The sequence below is a fragment of the Myotis nattereri genome (genome assembly GCF_964212035.1).
Source record: "Myotis nattereri genome assembly, chromosome: 2".
Lineage (NCBI taxonomy): Eukaryota > Metazoa > Chordata > Mammalia > Chiroptera > Vespertilionidae > Myotis > Myotis nattereri.
The window spans coordinates 196617229-196642091 of record NC_138076.1 but is presented as its reverse complement, the minus strand read 5'-3'; the positions used below and the strand labels follow the sequence as shown (position 1 = coordinate 196642091).

Genomic DNA, 24863 nt, shown 5'->3' with positions numbered 1-24863 from the left:
CTAAGAACCCCTCAGGGGTTGTCCAACTGCCAGCTTAGGCCCGCTCCCCACGGACATCCCCTAGGGGTCCTGGACTGCAAGAGGACACAAGCCAGACTGAGAGACCCCCCTCCCCCCCAGTGCATGAATGTCGTGCACTGGGCCTCTAGTTTAAAATATTCTGGTTAATTTCAAGCCAGTTACCTTCATCACTTCATTGGTAGGAAGAGGGGAAACTGATTTGTTTCATAGGTGGCTGCTGAATATTTAGGCTGCTGCCACCTCCCCACAGCCTTCCTCCCCTCTGTTACCTCAGCCTTTCCTGTCAGTTTGCCTGTCAGTTTAGTTGGCATGGAACCAGAAATATTATTTTCTCATGGACTAAATAATACAATGACAGATGTTATGGAAATATGCAGATAATATCGCAACATTCTATTCCATTGTAGAAGTAACTTTTTCATGCCCTCTCCACTTCCCAAAATACTGACATTAGAACTGTAGTCATGCCTCCATGATTATTGGAGATGAGTGCTCAAAAGGCTACAAAAATGAAATTCTCTTAGAGGACTAATTTTTTTCTTCTCAGTTCCCTGTCTCCACTCAGCTCCATTTCTTCCCAAATGGCTGCATTGAAAACACTATAGGTCTTTTACAATCTGAATATTCCTTATGTTACAGAAAAGCCTTTCAAATATATTTGGATTAAAAAATAAAATTGGGAAAAGGGATGCTCAGAAATGGAGGTTAGAGTTTGTTTGACATCTTAGAGAGGAAAATGTCTGGAAAATAATGTCATCAGTAATTTGTGCATGTACATGAAACAGAGGTCATTTGCTACTCAGCCAAAGTGGTAGTTGGTCTAGAAAGTGTGTGAAGTGAGACATGGTGGATATTTTACATGGAGAATGAAAGGTAAGTTGATGGCTGCCCTTAAATATTTGGACTTAAATAAGCACTTCCTTATTTAAGATAAAATAAACTTACTTTGTATAGCTGCAAGTCAAGTTTAGAAGTTGCATAGGACAGATTCCAGCTTTACACAGAGGAACATTTTATGTTTTTTTGTTGATTTTTAGAGAGAGAGAAAGGGAGAGGGAAAAACATTTACCTGAGAGTATAACATTGACTGAGTACCTTCTGTATGCCGCCCCCACCCTCCCTGGGGATCAAGCCTACAACTCTTAGCATGTGCCCTGAACAGGAATCAAAATACCGGCAACCTTTTGGTGCATGGGACACCACCCAACCAACTGAGCAACACCAGCCAGGGTAAAACAGAAGAACTTTTTGATGATTAGAACCATCACAAAATGAAATATGCTCCCTGGTGAGGGTGTGGAATCTAGTCAAGACTAAATGGATGTCAAGTATTCTAGTGGGACTTCCTGTATTGAGAAATTTGGGTTAAGTAGCCTTATGTTCTCCTCCAATATTTAAGATTATTTTGAGCTGTTTTCTAACATCACTTTGACAGAGCTTAATTTTCAAGAATTAGGGGAAAACTGAAATCTATGAGTGTTATTGTTTGTTTTTCTTATTCAGTTTTGTATCCAGAGGACCTACCATATGAAATATTTCCTCAATAAGTAATGATTAAATAAATAAATAAATAATATAGTAAATGATAATAATTCCTTTATTAAAAGGCTTAATGTCACACAGACCCAGAATTTTATCTTACTTAATCACAGCTTTGTCATCATTTAGGAGAAAAAAAATGACAATGATGATGGGAGATACAATTAGAATTTATATTAGCCAAGTTTGCAATCTATTCAGACTGGAGATGTCTTTTTCTCATCCAAAGTATAAGAAAGTGCCCTGGCTGGGTGGCTCAGTTGGTTAGAGTGTTGTCTCAATACGCCAAAGTTGCAGATTTGACCCCTGGTCAAGAATCAACCAATGAGTGCATAAATAAGTGAAACAACAAATTGATGTTTCTCTCTAACAATAAATAAATAAAAATTTTAAGTATAAAAAAGAAACATTTTTAGAAACTGAATGAGATTTAATTTGTTTCTCTTTGGAAGTCAGAATTTCTATTGTGGGCTTTCTTGCTCTGTAAGCCCAGTGATTTAAATATTCTAAAAAAATTCTCTACTACCAGCTCTTCTCTATATAACCTCTACTCTGGAACAGAAGGAAACATAAACAGATTTTTATGGTATTTACTATTTTCTGTCATTATGAATCCTATAAATTAGTTTACTATATATATATATATATATATATATATATATATATATATATATATGAAAGCATCAAGCAGTTTTCTAAAGAGGCTGTATCATGTTTTGTTTTTCTTTAAATATATTTTATTGATTTTTTACAGAGAGGAAGGGAGAAGGATAGAGAGTTAGAAACATCGATGAGAGAGAAGCATCAATCAGCAGTCTCCTGCACACCCCCTAATGGGGATGTGCCCGCAACCAAAGTACATGCCTTTTGCCGGAATCAAACCTGGGACCTTTGAGTGTGCAGGCTGACGCTCTATCCACTAAGCCAAACCGGTTACGGCATAGTCTACCAGTCTTTTAGTTGAACTAACTGTAATTCATTAAATGTAGGTCAAAATAGAGAAAACAATATCTACTTTTTACATTTTAAGCCAGTTACTGGCTTTTATTTCTGCAAGTCCTTCCTTCTAATTTAGCTTTTGCTTTTCACCTTTAATTCATCTCTTGCAATTAATCCTTATATTTCAGAATGGAATTGAATGGGAAAAGGTAAATGAGATCCATCTCTAGTGGTAAAACTTTGCATGATGGTGATTAATAACTATCTTCAAGGTCTCCTACAAATGAAGGACAAAGCGGCCCTATGCTACCTAGTACAACAGTAACAGCAAATATTTGTCTGTAGTTTAGGGAAAGTCGGGAGGTCCCTTTGAAGTTTATTTGTTTGATAGCCAGGATGTTCTCACCAGGGCAACAGTGTTTAAAGTTTGATATTTTTTTAAAACTTTAATCAGGACATTTTGGTTGTTTCTGATTAAGGCTTCTAAATGAAAAGATGAAAGCACATTTTACTCTAGGTTTGCATTATGGAAAACCCTCAATAGGCACACATATCTTCAATTAAAAAAAAGTTAGCTTTAAAGTCAAACTACAATGGTCTCCTGCTTATCCCCAAAGGATATGTTGTTCTAAGGCCTCCAGAGGATGCCTGAACCTGCAGATGGTACTGAACTCTATATATACTCCGATTTTCCCTATACATACATACCTATGATAAAGTTTAAACTACTCTTGCATTTTGGGGCCATTATTAAGTAAAATAAGGATTACTTGAACACAAGTACTACAATATCAGCCATTGATCTGATAGCCTAGATGGCTACTAAGTGGCTAATGGACAGGAAGCATATACAGTGTAGATATGCTGCACCCCAGGAAGGGACCAAGAGGGATGAGTAAGACTTCATTAGACTTCTCAGAATTGCATGCAATTTAAAGCTTATGGATTGTTTATTTCTGGAATATTCTATTTTCAGACTTTGGTTGACCGAGGATAACTTAAACCAAGGGGGGAAAAAACATGGATAAGGGGGGGCTGCTGTCATTGCCAACTATGGTTCTCTATGGCATGCAGTCAGGGAAAGTGTTTTATGTACATACTAGTGTTTTATGTACAATTTGTGTACCTTGAAAGGAACTGTGAGCCGCAAGATTGCAGTGGGCATGGGGCGGTTCTCGGCCCATCCTCCGCGTGGCCCCTGGTCCCCTGTCTGCTGGCAGCCTCACTCCCACTGCTGCTCCCACACACTGATGGTGCCCGCCCCACTTGCACCTGCTAGTGTCTGCCCCCTGGTGGTCAGTGCACATCATAGCATATCATTAGCATATTACGCTTTGATTGGTTGAATAGCCAACTGGACACTTAGCATATTAGGCTTTTATTATATAGGATTGTTTCCTTCACTGTGAGAAAATTATTTAGTTTGATGAACAGATACTTCCTCAAAGAAGATGCATGTCAAATAAATACATAAAAAGGTGCTAAACAGTATTAGTCAATAGGAAAATGCACATTAGAAGCACAGTGAGATACTGCTCACATTCTACTATCAAGGCTAAAATTACGAAGACTGACAATACCAAGTATGGATGAGGATGTGTAATAACTAAAACTTTCATCATACATTGCTAGTAGAGATGCAAAAACAGTACAATCACCTTAGAAAACAGTCTTGCATGTAGTTCTTTATAAAGTTAAATATGCTCTTACCATACTACCTAGCAATTTTTCTCCTAAGTACCCATGAATAATAACGTGTGTTCTCACAATGACTTCTATCTGAATGTCCATAGCACTTATGTTCTTAATAGCCAAAATCTGTAAATGACCCAAATGTCTATCAACTGATGAATGATTAAACAAATGGCCAAAATTCTTCAATCACTTATTTCTTGCTTTAATTTGCTTGTTCTCTATTCTTTCTTGAAACTGTTATAAATTGTCCCTTATTCTATTTAGGCTCTCAAAAGTCTTCTGTGAGCCAGCCAAACTCCCGGACCTTTTCTTTCTTGCCTCCTGAATTGCACTTGCCATTATTAATTATATTTCCTTTCTTTGCATTCCCACTTCCTTTGACTTCTATGACGATGAATTTTTATTATTTTTCTACACTGCTCAAATGATTCTTTTTTTGGCATTATTTCTGGCTCATTTGCTTCCTTCTGACCTCTAACCATGGGTGCCTCCTAAAACTTAGCCCTTTGTTCTTAGTTTTTGTTTTGATACTCATTTTTGGCCTCTAACAAATGACTCTTCTGCCCACTCTGCCCCCACCGCCTACACCATGGTTCAGGCTCTTCTTGGCCAGATTTATTCTCCTGAAAGGAAGTTCTGATCATTTAATTCCCCTGAAGATGTGCTTAAGACTTCAATTAGTCTATAATCAACCAAGGTTAGCTGTAATGTAATGATAATAACACTGAACTTGGACTCTAGTAACCTGGGTTCAAATACTAGCTCTGCTACTCACTAGCTAGGTGACCTTACACAAGTCAATTAACATCTTTTCAGAGTTTCTATATCTGAAAAATGGGAGAGAATAAAACCATACCATAGGTTTACTGTAAGAATGAAGTCAAATTAAAAAAACAACAACAATTTTTGAAATTGGAAATCATTAAGCATGAGTATGATCTTCCAACAAATATGTATTTATTCTTTTTATGTGTTTATTCTTATATGTGCCAAGAATTAGCTATACACCAGTAGGCAAGCAGACCAGGCCCTCTGCCCTCATAGTGCTCACAGTGTAGAGTGGAACATAAGCAATTAAAATAGACATTGTAAGTTCTAGGTCTGGAGGAAATGACAGGTGCTTGGAGTAGCACATAGGAATAACATCTCATCTAAGCTAACATTGTAGAGGAATGATGAAGAAAGCTTTCTGAATAAAAGAACATTTAAGATAACACCTAAAAGATAGGTTGAGTTGGCCAAATAAAGGGGTGTAGTAGTGGGTGGGCATAGCAACTAGATGTGAAAAGTATTCCAGGCAGTGGAAACAGCATTGGCAAAGGCCAGAAAAGGAGAGAGAGACCACGGAGCTTTCCAGGAACAGAATGGAGTTCAGTATGACTAGAGTATAAAGTTCAGTACAAAGAGAAGGAGCAAGAGTTGGAAGGGATGGGCAGTAATCGCAGAGAGATAATGCATGTAATTTCCAGCATAGGTAAAGCAACCCAAAGGTATCAATGATCCAAACTGTGTGACCAGCATGGTGATAAGAAACAGAGGTGATCAATATTGGGAAGTTGGCCCGGTAGACAATCAACATCTGGCTCCTAGCCACTGGGCTACATTCACTGATAGGGCTCAGTCCCCAAGATGGGAGATTGGCAAAAACAAGGCAGGTCCTCAGGAAAAGCTATTCACAAACCAATTTTATTTATAAAGAACATTGTTTTTCAAGGCATTTCTACATCCGATATTAAAAAAAAAAAATCTTCATTGCATCCTTGTAAATCAACCAGGTATCATTACTTTTATCAAGGGTACAATTAGTCAGTCCTATCCATTATTAGGATGACAAGTGGAAGTGGGATAAGTGATATATTTTTTTGACCCTACATTTTAAATTTAACTTTAATCCAGGAATGGCTAGCTGCAAAACACATATAAAATGGGATACAGTGGAAAATTTATTACATTGGAGACCAGGAAACTGGATTCTAGTTTTAGCTCTGTCACAAACCTGTTGGTTGAGCTTTGGCAGGTCACTTTAAGCACCTGTGCCTCAGTTTCCTCTTGCCCAACAAGATCATCGATTGCTAAGGACTCTTCTGACACTCAAATCCGATGGTTGCAACTACTGAGGGCGAAGGAAAGCTAGAATTCCACATGTATTGGAGGATTTTTAACATTTATTTTTAGCCCCCATCTTAATTTTTATTTTGGTCTTCTGTCTTGTTTCTCATTTCTCCTTGCAGTTTTATTATTGCCCACCCCACTGAAGATATTTAAGAAGCTGCCTTTTCATCACTTTAAAACTGTAAATATGCCCTTGAAACATGCAAAGAGGCTTTTGTGTACTTACAAATCGAGGTTATTATCGTACAAGTAAGTCACTTGAGTGCACTGCATTCCTCAGCTTGCTCCATTGAGAGCTTTATTAGGTTATATTGTCCTATCTTAGAAGGACTAGTTGAGTAGATAAGACTCTCCCACTTTAAAAGGTGGACTATCTGATGAAGCAGGGTGCCTAATGCTCCAGAGTGTAAGCAAAAGGATTTTGGTGCTGCCCCAAAGACAGACACACTTCTCTAAGACAAGTAGGTGCTCCACTTAAAGTGACACAGTCAAGGACAAATGTTCTAAAATTAAACCAACCAGCTGCTTTCCCGCAGATGCCCACCTGTCACTTATGCTATCTTCTCCTTGTCAAGTTTTCTCTCTTCGTGAAACCAGAACTCCCACTCACTGAAGCCCTTTTAAAGCTGAAACTTGCATACTTTCCAAAAGGTTACCTCTCCAGGGAGGCAGAAAGCCTGTTTCAAGAACATATTAATATTAGGGTACCTGTAGTCACTTAAGGAATCTATGCTCTTTGAGCTTTTCATCTCAAATACCTAAAACTTTAACTTAAATGGTGCCAGTAACTGGCTTCAGAAGTCAATTGACATAAAACCTTCCTTGTTAGTGAGGTGACAGTACAAAACTAAAGTGTGGATCTCCTTTTCTGGCTTTTGCCAATGCTATTTTATTAACATAAAAATAGGTGAGTTTTCAGTTTGGGGATAGCTTGATGAACAGTAGAAATGGAGACAAAAATATCAGTTTCTACATGTAGGTCTTAGGTATGTCATCAACCTAACAATAAACAATTATTGATGTGTAGTAACAAACTTCCACTGAATTAACCAGATGCTGTTTGTAAACCACTAGTAAACAACTACATAAAACAAATAATGTCTTTATAACACATTTGAAAATGTTTCTTGATCTAGATGTTATTCTAATTAGGCTTAAATAGAGTAGGGAAGAAATGTAACTGTTTTTCTTATGTAGAAGTAGTTTTTACTGTGAGGTGATTTACCTTTTTATTAGATTACTAGAGGCCTGATGTAAAAATTTGTGCAAGAGTAGGCCTCCTTCCCCCGCCTGCCAGCACCGGCTTCCTCTGGCACCCAGGACTGGGGCTTCCCTCGCAGCCCCAGCTTTGTCCCAAAGGTCATCCAGAAGGATGTCCGGAAGGATGTCCGGTCTAATTAGCATATTACACTCTTATTATTATAGATGTTAGGCAAAAGTTCCAGGGATTCCTCTCTGAATGTGTTGTCATTCTTGCAGTTGATGTAAATTAATTATATAACTGTTCAAATTTGGCACTCAAAGAGTCTTTTAATATTAATACACATTTAATCCATTTTTTCTAAGAAGTAAAATTTTATTAGTCATGTGGGGTGTAGTATAAGATTAGCATACAACTAATATATTTTGTAAGATAAAATTTATTATGAAATACTATGTACCTAGCATAGTCTCTTTAGAACAAAATGCATAACATATAAATAAAATTGTATTATATTTATATTACCATGATTCTATATTGATTCACTCCTTCAATATGGTATTTTTGAGAATCTATAAGACAAGGTTTTAGATGGGAACACAAAGATGCATCAAAGCATAAAATAAATAAAATTATAATAGGTATAATAAATTATAGAGTTATAGTGAGGGCTTACCTATCTATTAAAAGATACAAATTACTAAAAAAGAATTACTGAGCCCAGCCGGTTTTGCACAGTGGTTAGCATCGAGCCATGAACGAGGAGGTCACAGTTCGATTCCCAGTTAGGGCACATGCCAGTAGGGGGCATGCAGGAGGCCGCTGAGCTATGACTCTCTGAAATCAATAATAAAAGAATTATTTATTAAACTTACATAGTTGAAATGCTTATAGTTTAAATTATTTTTAATGTTTCTTTGTTTGATGTGCCCAATAAGAAAACTCATTTGTTTTCAAGACTTTTTATCTATGAAATGTATCTACACCTCTAAACTTATTATAAAACTTCCAGTTTGTAGTTTTATAAGTTGTTTTTCATAAAAGTTAAGCTGACTTGGTTTTGTAGACTTCAGTGCTCAGCCAACATGCAGTAACAAGAACCAGACTAACACTGCTGCCTGAAACAACTCAAAATTGGACAAAATATATGAAACAACTGTTTTGGGGTATTAGACGTTAGCAGCAGATGACAGTGATCCCTGAGAGAAGTAAATGAAGTGAGCCCTATGATTGCCTCGGCTTGCTTCCTAGAGAGAATTTCCAGGCTGGGGTGCAGGGAGTAGGAACCAAGGAGAAGCCTAATGGATTTTCTGAATTAAGCAGCTGAGAGTCTGGCTAGAATTTGCAGGGCAGAGTACCAGAGAGGAGAGAGTTGCTTAGGAGAGATTTCCAGAGATTTAGTTTTTAGCTGAGTATCGACCAATACATGACTGTAGGAAAACTACCTGAGGGCAGAGAAAGAACAAACGGAGCAAATTTTCAGAGATCACTTAGGACCAGGACAAGAGTGGAAAGCCTTGTAATTTAACTTTGTAAGGTATCAATAGAGTAATTAGAAGGGTATTGCCTCAGTAGAAGAACAGAATTAGCCCTATACCAAAGGATGCATTGGTCCTAACTAGCAAAACTTTAAAGGAAGCCTCAAAAGGATTAAGCTATTTTCAAGAAACTTAACTGCATCTTAGAAAAAAAGCTCAAGAATACAAAAATATCCAGCACTCAACAAGGTAAAATTCACAATGTTTTGCTGTCAACCAAGCTATGCAAAAAGCAGAAAAACACAATCCCTAATGAGTAGAAAAATAAATCAATAGAAACAGATTTAGAAATGACACAAATGGCCCTGGCTGGAATGGCTCAGTGGATAGAGCATCGGCCTGTGGACTGAAGGGTCCCAAGTTCGATTCCAGCCAAGGGCACATGTCTGGGTTGTGGGTTTGATCCCCAGTAGGGGACGTGCAGGAGTCAGCCAATCAATGATTCTCTCTCATCGTTGATGTTTCTCTCTCTCTCTCTCTCTCTCTTTCTCCCTCCCTCCCTCTTCCTTCCTCTCTGAAATCAATAAAAAGATATATTTTAAAAAAAGAAATGACACGAATGATAGAATTAGTAACCAAGAACATTAAAACAGTTACTATATCTATTTCTATATTCAAGAATGTAGAGGAAAGATTCACCACATTAAGCACAGCATGGAAAATATGGCAAAAATCTAAACTGAACTTCTACTGTTGGAAAATGCAATGTTGAGATGAAAACTAAATTGAATGGTATTGGTAGATAACATATTACAAGGGAGATGATTTGTGAAGTTCAATACATAGCAATAGAAATGATTCAATATGAAATGGGGAAAAAGAGAAAAACAGATAAATCAGTATTTAAATAAATAAATAAATAAGTGAGCTGTGGAAAACTTCAAGCAATCTAATATATGTGTAGTTGGAGTCCACAAGGAGAGAAGTGAGAAGAGTGGAACAGAAAAAAAATAAGAAATAATGGCTGAATTTGGGACAACATGATGGACCTTGAGAATATTATGCTAAGTGAAATAAGTCAGTCAGAAAAAGTTAAGAACCACGTGACTTCACTCATATGTGGGATATAAAACTGAAACTCATGAACAAAGACAATAGTGTGGTGGTTACTAGAGGGAAGGGGGTAGTAAGATGTTAGAAGTTGGAGAGGGACCTAATATATTGTGATGGAAGATGATTTGAGTGGGTGGTGGGCACATGGTGTAAAATACAGATTTTGTATACTAGAAATGTACACTTGAAACCTATACAATCCTATCAACCAATATTACCCCAATAAGTTTAATTAAAAATAAAATAAATAATTTTGCTAATGGAAAAAATATAATAGCTGAAAAAACATTTTCATTTTGATTATAACTAAAAATCCACAGATCCAAGAAGTTCAACAAACCTTAAAAACAATAAACAAGAAGAAAACTATCCCAAGGCACATTATAATCATATTGTTTAACAATCAATAATAAAAAGAAAATCTTAAAAACAGACAGAGGGAAAAGAACTAACACAGTGTCCAGAAGAACAAATGTAAAGCTGACAGTTTTATGACAGGAACAATGCAAGCTATCAGACAGTGGGGCAGAATCCTGAAAATACTGACAGGAAAAAAAATTGTCAATCTAAATTCTTTACCTAGCAAAAATATTTTTCAAAAATGAAGATGACATAGACTTTTGCAATCACAGGGGGGTAAAGAGTTCGTCACCAGTAGTCCTGCATTACAGAAAATGTTAAAAGAAGTCACTCAGGTGAAGAAAAATGATACCAGATGGATCTCTGGACCTACACAAAGAAATGAGGATCATCAAAAAGGGAAAATAGGTGGAGACGTAAATTTTTTTTCTTATTTTAAAAATCTCTCTAAAAGATAATTGGCTTTTCAGAGCAAAAATATTAATAATGTGTTGTGAAGTTTATAATATATGTAGTAGCCAAATGCATGAAAATAGTGCAAAGGCTGAGAGGAGGAAATGGAAGAATACTGTTGTAAGTTTCTTATATGTGAAGTGTAAATATTACCTAAAGATAGACTGCGTAAGTTAAAGGTGTATACTATAAACCCCAAAGCAACTGCTATTTTCAAAAAAGAGTTAAAGTAATAAACAAAAAAGAAAATAAAAGGGACCTTAAAATATTCATTCCAACAGAAGAAAAATATACTTATAATCCTATATAATAAAAACCTAGTATGCTAAGTGTCCGGTTGTCCAGTTGGCCATTCAACCAATCAAAGTGTAAAATGCTAATGATACGCTAAGGCCACTCAACCACTTGCTATGACGTGCACTGACCACCAGGGGGCAGACATTCTGACCAGTAGGTTAGCTTGCTGCTGGGGTCTGGACAATTGGGACTGAGCAAGACAGACTGAATATGCCCTGGAGCCCTCCTGCAGTCCCTCCCTGACCCTGATCATGCACTGGTGGGGTCCCTTGGCCTGGCCTGCGCCCTCTCGCAATCAGGGACGCCTCAGGGGATGTCGAAGAGATGGTTTTGGCCCAATCCCGCTCAACGCAGGAGCTTCCCCCTGGTGGTCAGTGCACTCTCACAGGGGGAGTGCCACTCAGCCAGAAGCTGGGCTCAGCCAGGAGCACAGTGGCAGTGGCAGAAGCCTCTCCCATCTCTGCGGCAGCACTAAGGATGTCCGACAAACAGCTTAAGCCCATTCCTGACTGAGAGCGGACCTAAGCTGTCAGTTTGACATCCCCCAAGGGCTCCTGGACTGTGAGAGGGTGCAGGCCTGGCAGAGGGACTCCCCCCAACCCCCTCCGCCAAGTGGACGAATTTCGTGCACCAGGCCTCTAGTAAAATATATATATATATATTTTAAAAAGTCAGATGGTAGATTTAAACACAACCATATCAACAATCACATTAAGTATAAAAAGTCTAAATACTCCAATTAAAGAGTGGATAAAAATATTTTTAAAAATGTAACTATAAGAAATTTACTTTAAATGTAAAGACATGACTAAATTAAAAGTAAAAGAATGTTAAAAGATATACCATGCTAACAGTAATCAAAAGATAAGTTTTTATAATGGCTATATTATTATCTACATAAAGTAGATTTCAGATCAAAGAATATTACCAGGAATGAAGAGGGACATTTCAGCCCTGACCAGTTTGGCTCAGTGGATAGAGTGTCAGCCTATGGACTCAAGGGTCCCAGGTTCGATTCCGGTCAAGGGCATGTACCTTGGTTGCGGGCACATCCCCAGTGAGGAATGTGCAGGAGTCGACTGATCGATGTTTCTCTCTCATCGATGTTTCTGACTCTCTGTCCCTCTCCCTTCCTCTCTGTAAAATATCAATAAAATATATTTTTTTAAAAAAAGAAGGACATTTCATACTGATAAAAGAGCCAATTCATCAAGAGTATATAACCATCCTAAGTGTTTATGTACCTAATAACAAGGCTTCAAAATACATAAAGCAAAAATTGCAAGAAGTATGTAAGTTGATAATTATAATTGGAGATTTCAACACCTTTCTGTCCATATTTGATAGAATAAGTACAGAAAACCAGTAAGGATGCAGATTTGAATAGCATGTCAACCAACTCGATTTAATTAACATTTATATAATGCTCCAACAACAGTAGAATACACAACTTTTCAGGGGTACAAGAAGCATTTATCAAGATAGTCTATAAAAATAGTGCCAATAAATGTAAAAATTCAAATCATACAAAGTATGTTCTCTCACCTCAAAGGAATTAAATTAGAAAACAATAACAGGAAAGTATCTGGGACTATCCCCAAATATTTTGAAATTAAATAACATACTTTTGACTAACCCATGTGTCAAAGAAAAAATCAAAAGGGAAATTAGAAATCATTTTGAACTGAATTAAAAATGAAAACACAACATCAAAATTTGTGGGAGGCAACTAAATAAGCACTTACAGAGAAAAAAAAAAAGTGAATCATTTATGGTTCCATTTTAAGAAACTAGTAAAAGAAAAGAAAATTAAACCCAAAGTAAGCAGAAGAAAGTAAATAATAAAACCAAAAGCAAAAATGAAATAGAAAAACAATAAGAAAGCCATTGAAAGCAAAAGCTGTTTTTTGTTGTTGTTGTTGTTTTTGAGAACATGAAAATGTCTAGGATTTCAAAAATCATTAAAGAGCAACTGCAGTTATGATCCTGAAGCTTCCATTTTTGGTATATTACAAAAGCTAGACCAGAAACCATAGAAAAGATCTAATATTTATATGTGTTTATTAATATCTATATGAAAAATCTTGTGTGCTACTGAAGAAAAAGAATCCATAAAGCCATTTGAAATTATATATTTTACATAGGTATTTATACTATGTGTATGTGTTCACATGCTTCTCATCAAGAGTGTGGCAAAACATCTTGCTCTCTTTATTTTTCTAAACCCTATTCCATATTTGGCTTCTCCTTTTTTAAAATGCTATTTAGAGAGATAGTTCATTCATTTATTCATTCAACATAATTATGAAACGCTACAATATGCCACAGATTGTGGGACATGCTGGGGGACACAGCTGTTAACCAGACAAATAAGATCCCTGCCCACTGAGCAGAGTCTAATGTGAGATACAGACTAGAAAATAGGCAATAACAATGTATTCTTGTAAAAGTACCATCATGGAAAGAACAGGTGCCATGGGAGTCCACAGGATGGGTAATCAACGTGGACTGAAATAGTCCTCAAGTTAGCATCTAAAGAGACGTTTCTAAAAATGTGATAACTAAGTTTAATTATTATGATTCAACATAGGCAATAAAATTTTAGGTATGGAATAATATGTAAGGTCTGAGTTTGATACTAAACTAATTCCTTGACTATCACGTAGCTAATAGTTACTCTACTTAAATCTGTTTACACTATTAATACTCTGTTGAAATTTCTCATAGTATAAACAAGACATATAGAATGCTGTTTTTACTAATTTTCAGTATTATTGAGAGTGTTTGTAGGTGTACTAGATTAACATACAGGTGATTCAAATCTGTTCAGAACTTTTTAAGGATCTCTTTGCTAGGGTATAAGAAATGACAGATAAGCCAAGAATCTAAATCTCTAGGCAAAATTTGAAGGCAGTCCAGGTTTAAAGAAGTGAGGCAAGTCCAGAGAAATGTGAAGATTCCAAAGATTAGTTAGGAAAGGGCCCATGATTCCTTCAGAAGCTCAGATATGTTTTAAAATTACTCATTTCCTTTAACCATTGATTTCACATTTGGAAATGTATCTTCAAGATATAAACTTCCACTTTTTAGCCCCAAGATTGTTATTGGTTAGACTGAGAAGTTGGAAACAACCTAGATGCCTAACACAGCAGCCTGGCTAAATAAATTATGTCATAGACACACAGTGGAATTCTCACCAGGTTTTTAAATAATGTAGCAGTGTTTCTCCAACTTTATGGGGCGTCAGAATCACTAGGAAAAGCTTGTGGAAACCACAGGTTGCTGGGCCCTACTTCCAGAGTCTCTGCTTTAGTCATCTTGCTACAGGGCCCAAGAATTTGCATTTCTAACAAGTTGCCAGGTTGATACTGATGCCATGGGTGGGGATGCGGAGCTGGGGCTGAAGGGCTCACTTTGAGAACCACAGATATAGAGTTCTTTTTATTGACTAGAATTGTTAAGTTGAAACAAAGCTTTTTCTTTTTACTTTTTTAAAATCCTCACCTGAGGATATATTCTCCATTGATTTTTAGAGAGCGTGGAAGGGAGGGGAAGAGACAGAGAGAGAGAAACATTGATGTGAGAGAGACACATCGATTGGTTGCCTTTTGCAAGCACCCTGACTGGAGCCAGGGATTGAGTCTGCAACTGATGTATATGCCCTTGACCAAAATCAAACCAGGGACACTTCAGTCTGAGGACTGACACTCCATCCACTGAGCCAAACTGGCTAGAGCCAAAGCTGTTTATATTATATTCTTTGTGTATACATACAGAAGTTTAGATGGAAAGTTTAGATGTCTTTGGGGTGGATCGCATTGTAGATTTGCCTTATTGTCTTTTACATTTTTCAGTGCCAGATTTTTCTGTAATGAGCATAGTATTAATCACTAAAACATAATCAAATTTCTTTAATAACATCATGAAGTGCTGGCCAATAGCATTAACACACTGGAAACATCAAAGTGGGCTTGATCCTACTCCCCCTCTGACTTTTTAACTATGTCTTGTTAGGAGTGTATCTCCAGAAGCAATCACAGACAGAGGAACAGTGGTGAGTCCATAAATACAGCCTACTTCTGATGGGAACAAAAATAGAAGAGGCTGACATTATATGGAGTGTTTCTACATTTTTTCTTATTTCATTTTAGTTGTGCCATGCAGGCTTCTTCTGGGGATGTTTGAAGAAAAACTGGGTGGGACCCAAAGGGCGACCTGCCAGAAGTTTGAAGCATCTGGATTGGCGCACTCTTTGTTTCCTGATGCAGGATAGATCCATTTCCCAGGGTATCAGATTAAGGCGTCTCCTTTCTGGTAAAAAGATTTCATGGTTTAAATTCCCGTTCACTTTTGTGTCTGTGGCACTCTGCTGTCTCCTTTCCAGCATGCAGCCTCAGGGGTCATGCTGTCCCTTCCCTGCTGATATCAGCGTGCCAACTGTGGTGTCATGCACACCAAGCACAGAGCTGCCATTCAGCTTCCAGTCTGGGTTCAGGAAGCAAAAGAGCTTCTAAGTTCCTACAAACCTTGACAGATCTTCCTCTAGCCTTGCATGTGAACAGTTTTCAGGGGGAAGCGGGGGAGGGGAAGGGAGCTGTGGGGAACAGGGTAAATGTCAAGGGTGAATATGTGACAGGAACAGAGAGAGCAAACAGTTGTCACCAATGTTCAGAAGAAAGAAGGGTGGGCGACAATATAGAGAAATAATCCTTAGACTTTTCAATGGGATACTTATTTGGTTAGCACTGGTTACCCTATTCCATGTCCTTGCATTACTGTGATTGGTAAACTAGGAGGTAGTCACATCATTTCTCTTATTTAAAACAAGCGTTTTTCATGAGTGTCTAACAGAATGCCAGTAATTGGGATGTCATAGTGAAAACAAATCCCATATAAAACTCATGATGGAGTCCATGTTTTTTTTTAATGATTCAAAATATAAAATCATGTTCTGATTTAGGCTATTGTTAAAAGAGAGAGATGTTACTTCTATATTTATTTTCAAATAAGTGACATATTGTTGGAAAATTTTGTTCCATAATATGTTGCTTTCTACCACTTGACATGTGAATAAATGGAGCAGAATATTGTTTGAGTTGAAGGTATACTTACTAAGTGTAAGTTCAAAAATAGCTAGAAATGTAGATACTGGTTAATTATGTAGTTATTTATAACTGTTTATAATACAACTTATTGCCTCTCACCTTCAGGGGCTATAACATTAATTTAATATGTCAATCTGTTTGAGACCCTATAAAGGGAAGTTAAGTTATTTGGAACTCTCACCTATTACTTGAATACCAAGTACAGTGTTATAATTATGTTATAATTAATCAATTAATTTACCAAAAATGTACTGAATACCTACTCTGTGCCAGACATTGTTCTGGGGTACATCAATGACTCCTCTATAGAAGTTTCTATCTAAGACTGGGAAGACAGTAAATCATTAAACAACTACAAAGCTAATGTGTCAGGCAGTAATAAGCACCAAGAACAAAAATAAGGCAGGGAAATTATAAGAACTTTACATTTTATTGAGAAATCTTTGGGTGGGAATGGATTTAAGCAAGGGAATATTGTGATCCAACTTCTGTTTATAGAGAATTTCTCTGGCTGCTGGATGGAGAATTGGCTGTGGAAGGCCAAGTGTCCATTGAATTATCATACCGCTCTCCCCCAAGGTTATATTTCACTGAGGACAACTCTGTATCAATAGATCTAGAGATGTGATCCTACACAGTTGGTTCTTACCTTTTCATACTTAGTGTAAAACTGGTTTCTATTTTTGTTGTTAATCCTCACCAGAGGATATTTTCCCACTGATTTTTAGAGGGAGTGGAAGGAAGGGAGACACAGAGAGAGAAACATCGATGTGAGAGAGGCACATCAATTGGTGGCCTCTGGCATACATGTGGGATTGAGCCTGCAACTGAGGTATGTGCCCTTGATTGGAATCGAACACGGGACTCTTCAGTCTGCGAGCGGACACTCTATCCACTGAGTCAAACCAGCTAGGGCTAAAACTGGTTTCTAAAATGAAATTTTTATGTCCAAATTATTCCTTAAATAATTCTTTTTGGAAAGTTACTTTTAGATCCTTTTTTTCAAAATGGGAGTTTATCTAAATCCTACTTTTTAATAATAGGGACATGCCTTTCTCCCTCTGGTTTTCTCCTCAGAACTAAAGTTTTAAATTGCCTTTAGATTCCATCTATAACCTACACAATAAAAACAGTCTCATTACTTAATTAGACTTTGCATGTAATCAAAAGTGCCATTAAATATTTTGATCAGTCGCATTATTCACCACATCTGGGTTTATGTGACTTTTGATTAATCTCAGAAATCAAACCCACCCTCAAACAATTGTATGTTTACTACCAGTAAGGATATTTCAAAAAATCCTGCCACAAGCTTGGAAGGCAGATACAGTAAAAGAGAACAGAAAATATTGGTAATGACAGGGACCCCAATTAATAACTGATTAGTCTTTGAAAGGGTTATACCTCATTTAGAAATATAAGTGATTTTGGATCATGATTTTGCAATTGCTTCCTAACTGGTCTTCCTGCTTCTGTTCTTCAATCTTTATAATACACTAGAGGCCCAGTGCACGAAAATTCATGCACTCGGGGGGGATCCCTCAGCCCAGCCTGCACCCTCTCACATTCCGGGAGCCCTCAGGGGATGTCTGACAACTTTGGCCCACTCCCCCAATCCGCAGTCCGGCCTCCCTCTGCAGGAGGCGACCGAGTGGGCCTATCAGGGGACAGCGCCAGCCGGCAAGTAAGCCGCCGGCCCTGCTTGCCCCCCCCCCCCCGCCCCCATCGCTCCTCCGGCAGCTGCTGCTGGTCGCCACTGCCCTCCAATTGCCGTCCCCTCCCTCTGCCCGCTAGCACGTGCCCTGGCTGGCCTGGCACCGCCTGCTCGCCAGCCCCGACCCCTGCTGACCAGTTGTTCCTCCGTTCAGTCAATTTGCATATTATGCTTTTATTATATAGGATTCTCCTCACAGAAGCAAGAGTTATCTTTTTTTAAAGATGTAAATCAAATCATAATCACTTCTCTGCCTACAGATTTGTAGTGGCTTCCACAGAATAACTCTGCCTTGGCCTTCAAAGGGCTACATTCATGGTCTGCCATGCACCACCCCTGTCCTCCTCTCCAAACACCGTCCCCTTGTCCCCTGGGCTCCAGTCACACTGGCCTGGTTGTTCCTCCTTGAATAAGCCACATCTGATTCCACGTCAAGACCTTTAAACATACTGTTCCTTCTGACTGGAATGCTCTTCCCCTGAGATCTTTGCATGGCTGCCTTCACCTCAAGAGTCAGTTCTCTGCTGGCTACTCAGTTTATACTTTTGCATCCAAACAGGCAGCACAGCTCTTCCTTGGAATAACAGGGAGCTCTTCCCCAGGTGTGATCAAAAACCTCTTGTGATTGTATCACTTACAGATAGCACAAGGTATAAATCAAACGAGAACGCTATGGAGCAAACAACCCGGGGTTTGCACACAGTCTTATATACTCATGGTATTTTTTTTTTCTTTACAGGTAATTTTCAGAGCTTTGTCACCACCATATGATATGGAGAACCCTTACAGTGCCAAAGCTCAGGAGCAGCTGAAGATCACCAACCTTCGTGTGCAGCTGCTAAAACAACAGTTTTGTCCCTGTCAGAGAAATGACCTGAATGCAAAGCCTCAACATTTTACACACTACGCCATCTATGATTTCATCGTCAAGGGCAGCTGCTTCTGTAATGGCCATGCTGATCAATGTGTACCTGTTGATGGCTTCAGACCTGTCAAGGCCCCCGGAGTATTCCACGTGGTATGTAACACAAGTTCTCACCAGTGAAAAACAAATCTAAGTTACCTTCAGCTTTGGGCATGGGTAGTCTAAGTTCCCTGAGAGCTGCTGTGTGTTTGCATAGTGCTTCTTGTTTCTTCCTCTGCTGATTCACTTCTCCAACTCCATATCCTTCCTGTAAAGTGCCTATTAACTTGTTTTTTAATCTTCAATTTTAGAATTATAAATAGTCAAGCATGATAACAAGATTCCTTGGAAAGCATCCATGCCAGTTTTTAGTACCATGACCTTCAGATATAAAGTGTAAGGTGAGCAGTAGGAGAGGTTGGCATAATCATATTGGTGGCATTATCACACAGAAGCCAGCTTTGACAATAAATGGGGACCATTGTTGAATAGATTTTTATAGTGGAAAAAATAAGAACCTCCGTTTAATGCCTGGTATCTTTTGCTATTCAGCCAATAGGATGAATAATAGTTCTCCTCTGTGAAGAGTGGCCTGACCCCTCTCTCCCTAGGCAGAGTTAAACTCTCTCTCCTCTAGGTTCACACATCTCCTGTGCTTTCTCCTGAACTTTTACCTCTCTTCATCTCCTAGACAGTGGTCGGCAAACTGGCCCCTTGAGTGTGGCTCTTCCACAAAATACCACATGCGGGCGCACATGTACCATGCAATTGAAACTTTGTGGCCCATGTCATGGCGCCAAAGAGCCGCGTGTGGCTCGTGAGCCGTGGTTTGACAACCACTGTCCTAGGAGATCTTGAACTCCCTGAGGACAGAGACTGTGATCTTTGTGTCCTCAGGACCGAGTGCATTACTTGAGCCAGAAGTAGACATTCAGTAGGTTTTGTATGATAGCAACATAGGAATAGAGAGATGATGGAAAATTATGGTCATTGTTTATTCTCACCTTCTCCAACCTACTAGTTTCTAGATACTAATAGATCTTTGAACTAATATAGCTTCAAATAAAGGACTAGGTAATTCATTTTATTTAAGTTAATTGAGTTGTGTATGATTCAAATAAAAAATAACCCAGATATTCTAGAGACATGTCAACCTACTCTCCGTAGTTTGTATGAGATTAGAGTGCTAGAAATTTCTGCCATTATATTTAAGTGAATTAGTGAAAGGAGAGGCTATAGGCTACAGTGGGTGAATGTTTGTATCCCTCCAAAATTCATATGTTGAAACCCTAATCCAAAGGGATTGTATGTGGAAGTGAGACCTTTGGGAGGTAATTAGGTCATGAGAGTGGAGTCCTCATAAGTGGGGTAGGTGTACTTTAAGAAGAGGCCAGACAGCTAGCTAGCTCTGCTTTTGCCATGTGAGGACACAGTGAGAAGTTGGCAGTCTGCTACCTGGAAGAGATCCTCACCAGAACCTGACCATGCCGGCAGCCTGACCTTAGGCGTTCAGCCTCCAGGACTGTGAGAAATAAATTTCTGTTGTGTATAAGCTACCCAGTTTATGGCATAGCAGCCTGAATTGACTAAGATGCTGGCCTTTGTTTCCTCAGCTGTCTCCTATAATCCAAACCTTAAATGAACACTTCAGGGTAGAGTCCTGAGCAAAGGGATAGACAAAAGCAGCTGCCATGACATGGCCCAGAGTAGGCCATATCTCTGGAGAGAATGACCCATGAGACAACCTGAATGGCTCTGATCAACCAAACTAAATTACCAGAGTTTTCAAGAACCTTACAAAACTCCCATGCATATGCATTTAAAAGCAATAGTTTCTTTTTGTGGTTTGTTTGTTTTTAGTAAGTCCTCTAAATGTAAACTGTAACAACATTTTCCAAGGCTAAAGAGAAAATTCTAGACCTTTCTATTATATTCTGTGGGCCTGTGCAAATACAATGTCCAGGATGAGAACCACTCACAGTGGGTATCTTGTGTCTGCTTCTCATCCAAGATAAACAATCCCATTATCGCCTCCTGTGGCTGGGATAAGCTGGGCAAGGTATGGAACCTGCCAAAACTGCAAGCTGAACACAAACCACATCAGCCACCAGGGCTCACTAAACACTGTTACCATCTCTCCAGATGGATCCCTCTATGCTTCAGGAAGCAAGGATGGCCAGGCCATACTGTGGGATCTCAAAAAAGGCAAGCACCTTTATATGCTAGATATTGGTGACATCATCATCACCCTGTGCTTCAGCCCCAACCACTATTGGCTCTGTGCTGTCATGGGCCCCAGCATTAAGATCTGGGACTTGAAGGGCAAGATCATTGTAGATGAACTGAAGCAAGAAGATATCAGTCCCAGCAATAAAGCAGAGCCACCCCAGTGCACCTCTTTGGCCTGGTCTGCTAATGGCCAGACTCTGTTTTCTATATGAACAAACTCATAGAGATATGGCAGGTGACCATCAGCAAACAATATATTACAGAGCTTTAGAAATAAAAAACTGACTTTCTGACTAAAAAAGAAAATAAATTCTATTAATTCTGCTAAATTTAACAGGGGATAATTATGCAGAGTTATCAGAGATTTTTTGCAAAAGTCTTAAAATACAACTATTATATACAATCTTCTGCCAGAACGAAAACTGTCATCATGAGCCCACACCCCGGTGTCTGTGCCTGCTGGCTCTCTGCTCCATCCTGTCACTACCCCCCTGCTCTTTTACTGCCTACCATAGCTCTGATACATTCCAGCTGCATCCTGTCTGGGGTCACTGCCACCTCCCATCCAGGCCTTGCTGCCTTGCCTCTGCCACAGCCAATTCCTGGTAGGCTCATGTGGAGATGGGGGCTGCAGGTCCCATCCTGGGGGTCACAGAAGCCTATAAGAGAGATACCAACATCAAGAAGATGAGTCTGGAAGGTGGTGCCTACCAGGATGATAATGGAAAGCTGTATATGCACCCTAGTGTCCAGATTGCTGCAAAAAACCTGGACAAAAAATACCTGCATGTTGCTGAAATGGTTGGATTTTGCAAGACATATGAAGAACTAGCCATGGATAAGAATAGCAAAATCTTGAGAAGTGGCCAATATGTCACTATGCAGATCATTTCTGGAACTGGGTCTTAAGGATTGGAGCCAGATATCTGCAAAGGGTTTTTAAGTTCAGCTGAGACGTATTTCTGCCCAAACCACCCTGGGGGACATTACACATGCATCTTCAGGGACACTGCATGCAGCTACATGGCTATCTATACTATGACCCCAAGACTTGTGGCTTTGATTTCACAGGCACTAAGAAGGGCATTTCAAAAATACCAGAGCAAAGTATTCTCCTGCATACCTGTGCCTACAATCTCATGGGAGAGGACACCTCGTCTTGAGCAATGGAAGGAAAAGCAACAGTAATGAGGAAAAAGAATCTCTCTGTGTTCTTTGACATGACCTACCAAGGATTTGCCACGTGCGATGTTAACAAGGATGCCATCAAAGAGAGCATTACCAGTTCTCACTGCCAATCCTATGCCAAAAACATGGGCATACGTGGCAGCCTTCAGTGCAGTCTGCAAAGAAGCTGATGAAGCCCAAAGAGTTAAATTACAGTTGAAGATATTGATCCATGCAATGTGTTCCAAACCTCCTCTCAGTAGAACCCAGATTGCTCAACCATTCTGACTACCCTGGATTTTCAAAAACAGTAGTTGCAAGAAGTTTAAGTCATGGCCAACCTTATCATTGGCCTGTGGGCTCAGCTGGTCTCCAACCTCAAGAAGGAAGACTTCTTCCACCATTGGCAGCACATTCCTGACCAGACTGGCATGTTTTGTTTCATGGGGCTAAAGGCTGAACAGATGGAGTGGCTGACCAAAGAGTTCTCCATCTATAAGACAAAGGTCAGCCACATCTCTGTGTCAGGGGTCACCTCAGACAACTGGGCTACCTAGCTCATTTACAAAGATACGAAATGATTTCTCTGGTGAGAGGGAACAGAGTCAACCTTCTTGTCATCAGCCTCTGCTATTGTGAGATTCACATGGAGGATGAGGGAGAGTGGATGGTGGTGAACGGATCATTTCTTTTAACCACAGTGATTAACACTCAGCAATTACATGTGTTTCTCAGAGAAGAACATGTAGTGAAATGGGGCAGAGGCAACCATCCAAGGCTGATGTCTGAAACTTTTTGGCTCTAAATCAAACTCTTTCCCATCCTTTTATCTCCAGGTTTTCCAAAAGAGTTTACACGTGCAAGAAAATCACAGCCCCCCATGAACCTGTCAATCGCACCATTGCAATATTGCAGGAGCTTTATCTGAGGCACCTTATGGTGTTTGGGGTTTCCTCTGTGGATCCAGCATGAGAAATAGCCCATATTTGAGGCTTTGTGAGAAGACCTGTTCTAACAATAACAGTTCACCTGTTATATCTTCTCGTGATTGAGCAATTTTATCAATGGACAATAATATACTAGTAGAAATCGTATTTTATGAAAAGTGGCAAATCTGCAGCCACTGCAGCAAGGAAAACACAAGATGCTGTTTCCTGTCTTATTTGAGAAAAAAAGAAATAAGGCTCTCCTTTTTAATAGTTGCCGGAATTTTAATGTTCCTCTCTACTTACTAGCACTGCTGTTCTTTTCTTTAGGCACAAAGGTTTATAACTAGCCTAGATTTTCATCCTGTTCTATTTCACTGATCATCAACCCCATTCTCTTATTTGAAGAATAAAGAAACATAACTTACCGCTCATCCCATACCCTCACCTTTCTTGGCAAAGAACAGCGGAGAGTAGGCAACTGAATTTTATTTTAGTGCCCTCTCCTGTGATTGGTTGTTTCCTGTTGGGTTTTTGCCTCTGCCCAGTTGGACCTTGTACTTCGATTCAGTGTGGTTGTGCTGTCACTCATAAGTCGAGCAATGCAGGATAGTGTCAGGAAAGAGGTTATTCTGGGCTTTGGTTTTAACTGTGTGTGCTGCCAGCTGGGCTCAGGCCTCACCCTTTGGAAAGATGGCCATCTGCTCTAATCATGTAGCCTGCCTGCAGCCAGGTTTCTCAGTTACAATAAAGTTACTGTAGGAGCCCGAGAGAGAGAGAGAGAGAGAGAGAGAGAGAGAGAGAGAGAGAGAGAGAGAGAGAGAGAGAGAAACTATCAATCTATAAAGATCTGGATAGCCAAGGAAAGGGGATTACTAGTACATAGCAAATGTGTTTGTTTGTTTGTTTGTTTGCTTTCATTTCAAAAGGAGGTTAGAATAAGGAGTCTCCATTCTAGAAGACTCTATGGGACAGGAACTGCATTTCCTTAATAATCTCAGGCTGCTTTGGAATCAAAAGCAATTTAAAATACAGTAATACTAGTTTTGTGGCTTCCTGCTCCCCAGCTTTCATATTTATTTCAACTTGTGCAGTGTGGTGATAGCCCCTACTGCTGTAACTATAGCATGCGCTAAAACCAGGAAAGACCAAGTCCAACCTGGAGCTAGAGCCAGGTAGAGGTAAGAAACAGACTATGTGGTCAAGGGCATGTTGGGTTCCAGGGATCCAGTTCCATGAGAATCCCTGCTGTCTCTATTCTAGGGAGGAAAGAAGGAAGGGAGGGAGGGAGGGAGGGAGGGAGGGAGAAGGGAGGGAGGGAGCCATAGCAATTGGACCAGCAAAGACCTGTGGTTAGTTGGAAATGTGAATCGTTCTGATTTCAGATCTTTCCCATCCCTGAGCTTAGGTGAATTTTATTTTTAATCCTCACCTGAAGATATTTTTCCATTGATTTTTGGAGAGCGTGGAAGAGAGGGAGAAAGACAGAGAGAAATATCGATATGAGAGAAACACATCCATTGGTTGCCTCCTGCATTAGCCCTGATCAAGGCCAGGGCCAGGTAGGAACCTACAATCAAAGTACATGCCCTTGACCGGACTCAAACCTG

At 39.3% G+C, this 24863-nt stretch overlaps 1 protein-coding gene and 2 pseudogenes across 4 annotated transcripts in view; all 3 read left to right on the top strand.

Annotated features, from left to right (window-relative positions):
- The window catches only part of NTN4 (netrin 4), a 110898-nt gene that overhangs the window by 20910 nt on the left and 65125 nt on the right, over window positions 1-24863 (top strand). For both annotated transcript variants that reach the window (XM_081084455.1, XM_081084456.1), the window contains exon 3: window positions 18767-19045. In XM_081084455.1, the coding sequence (XP_080940581.1) occupies window positions 18767-19045 (279 nt within the window). The remainder of the gene's footprint in view (window positions 1-18766; window positions 19046-24863) is intronic.
- On the top strand, window positions 20623-21372 carry LOC308512538 (small ribosomal subunit protein RACK1-like; annotated as a pseudogene). Its single transcript has 2 exons — window positions 20623-20637; window positions 20850-21372. The product of its transcript is annotated as a small ribosomal subunit protein RACK1-like (transcript).
- On the top strand, window positions 21591-23132 carry LOC308512528 (aspartate aminotransferase, mitochondrial-like; annotated as a pseudogene). The gene has a single exon. The product of its transcript is annotated as an aspartate aminotransferase, mitochondrial-like (transcript).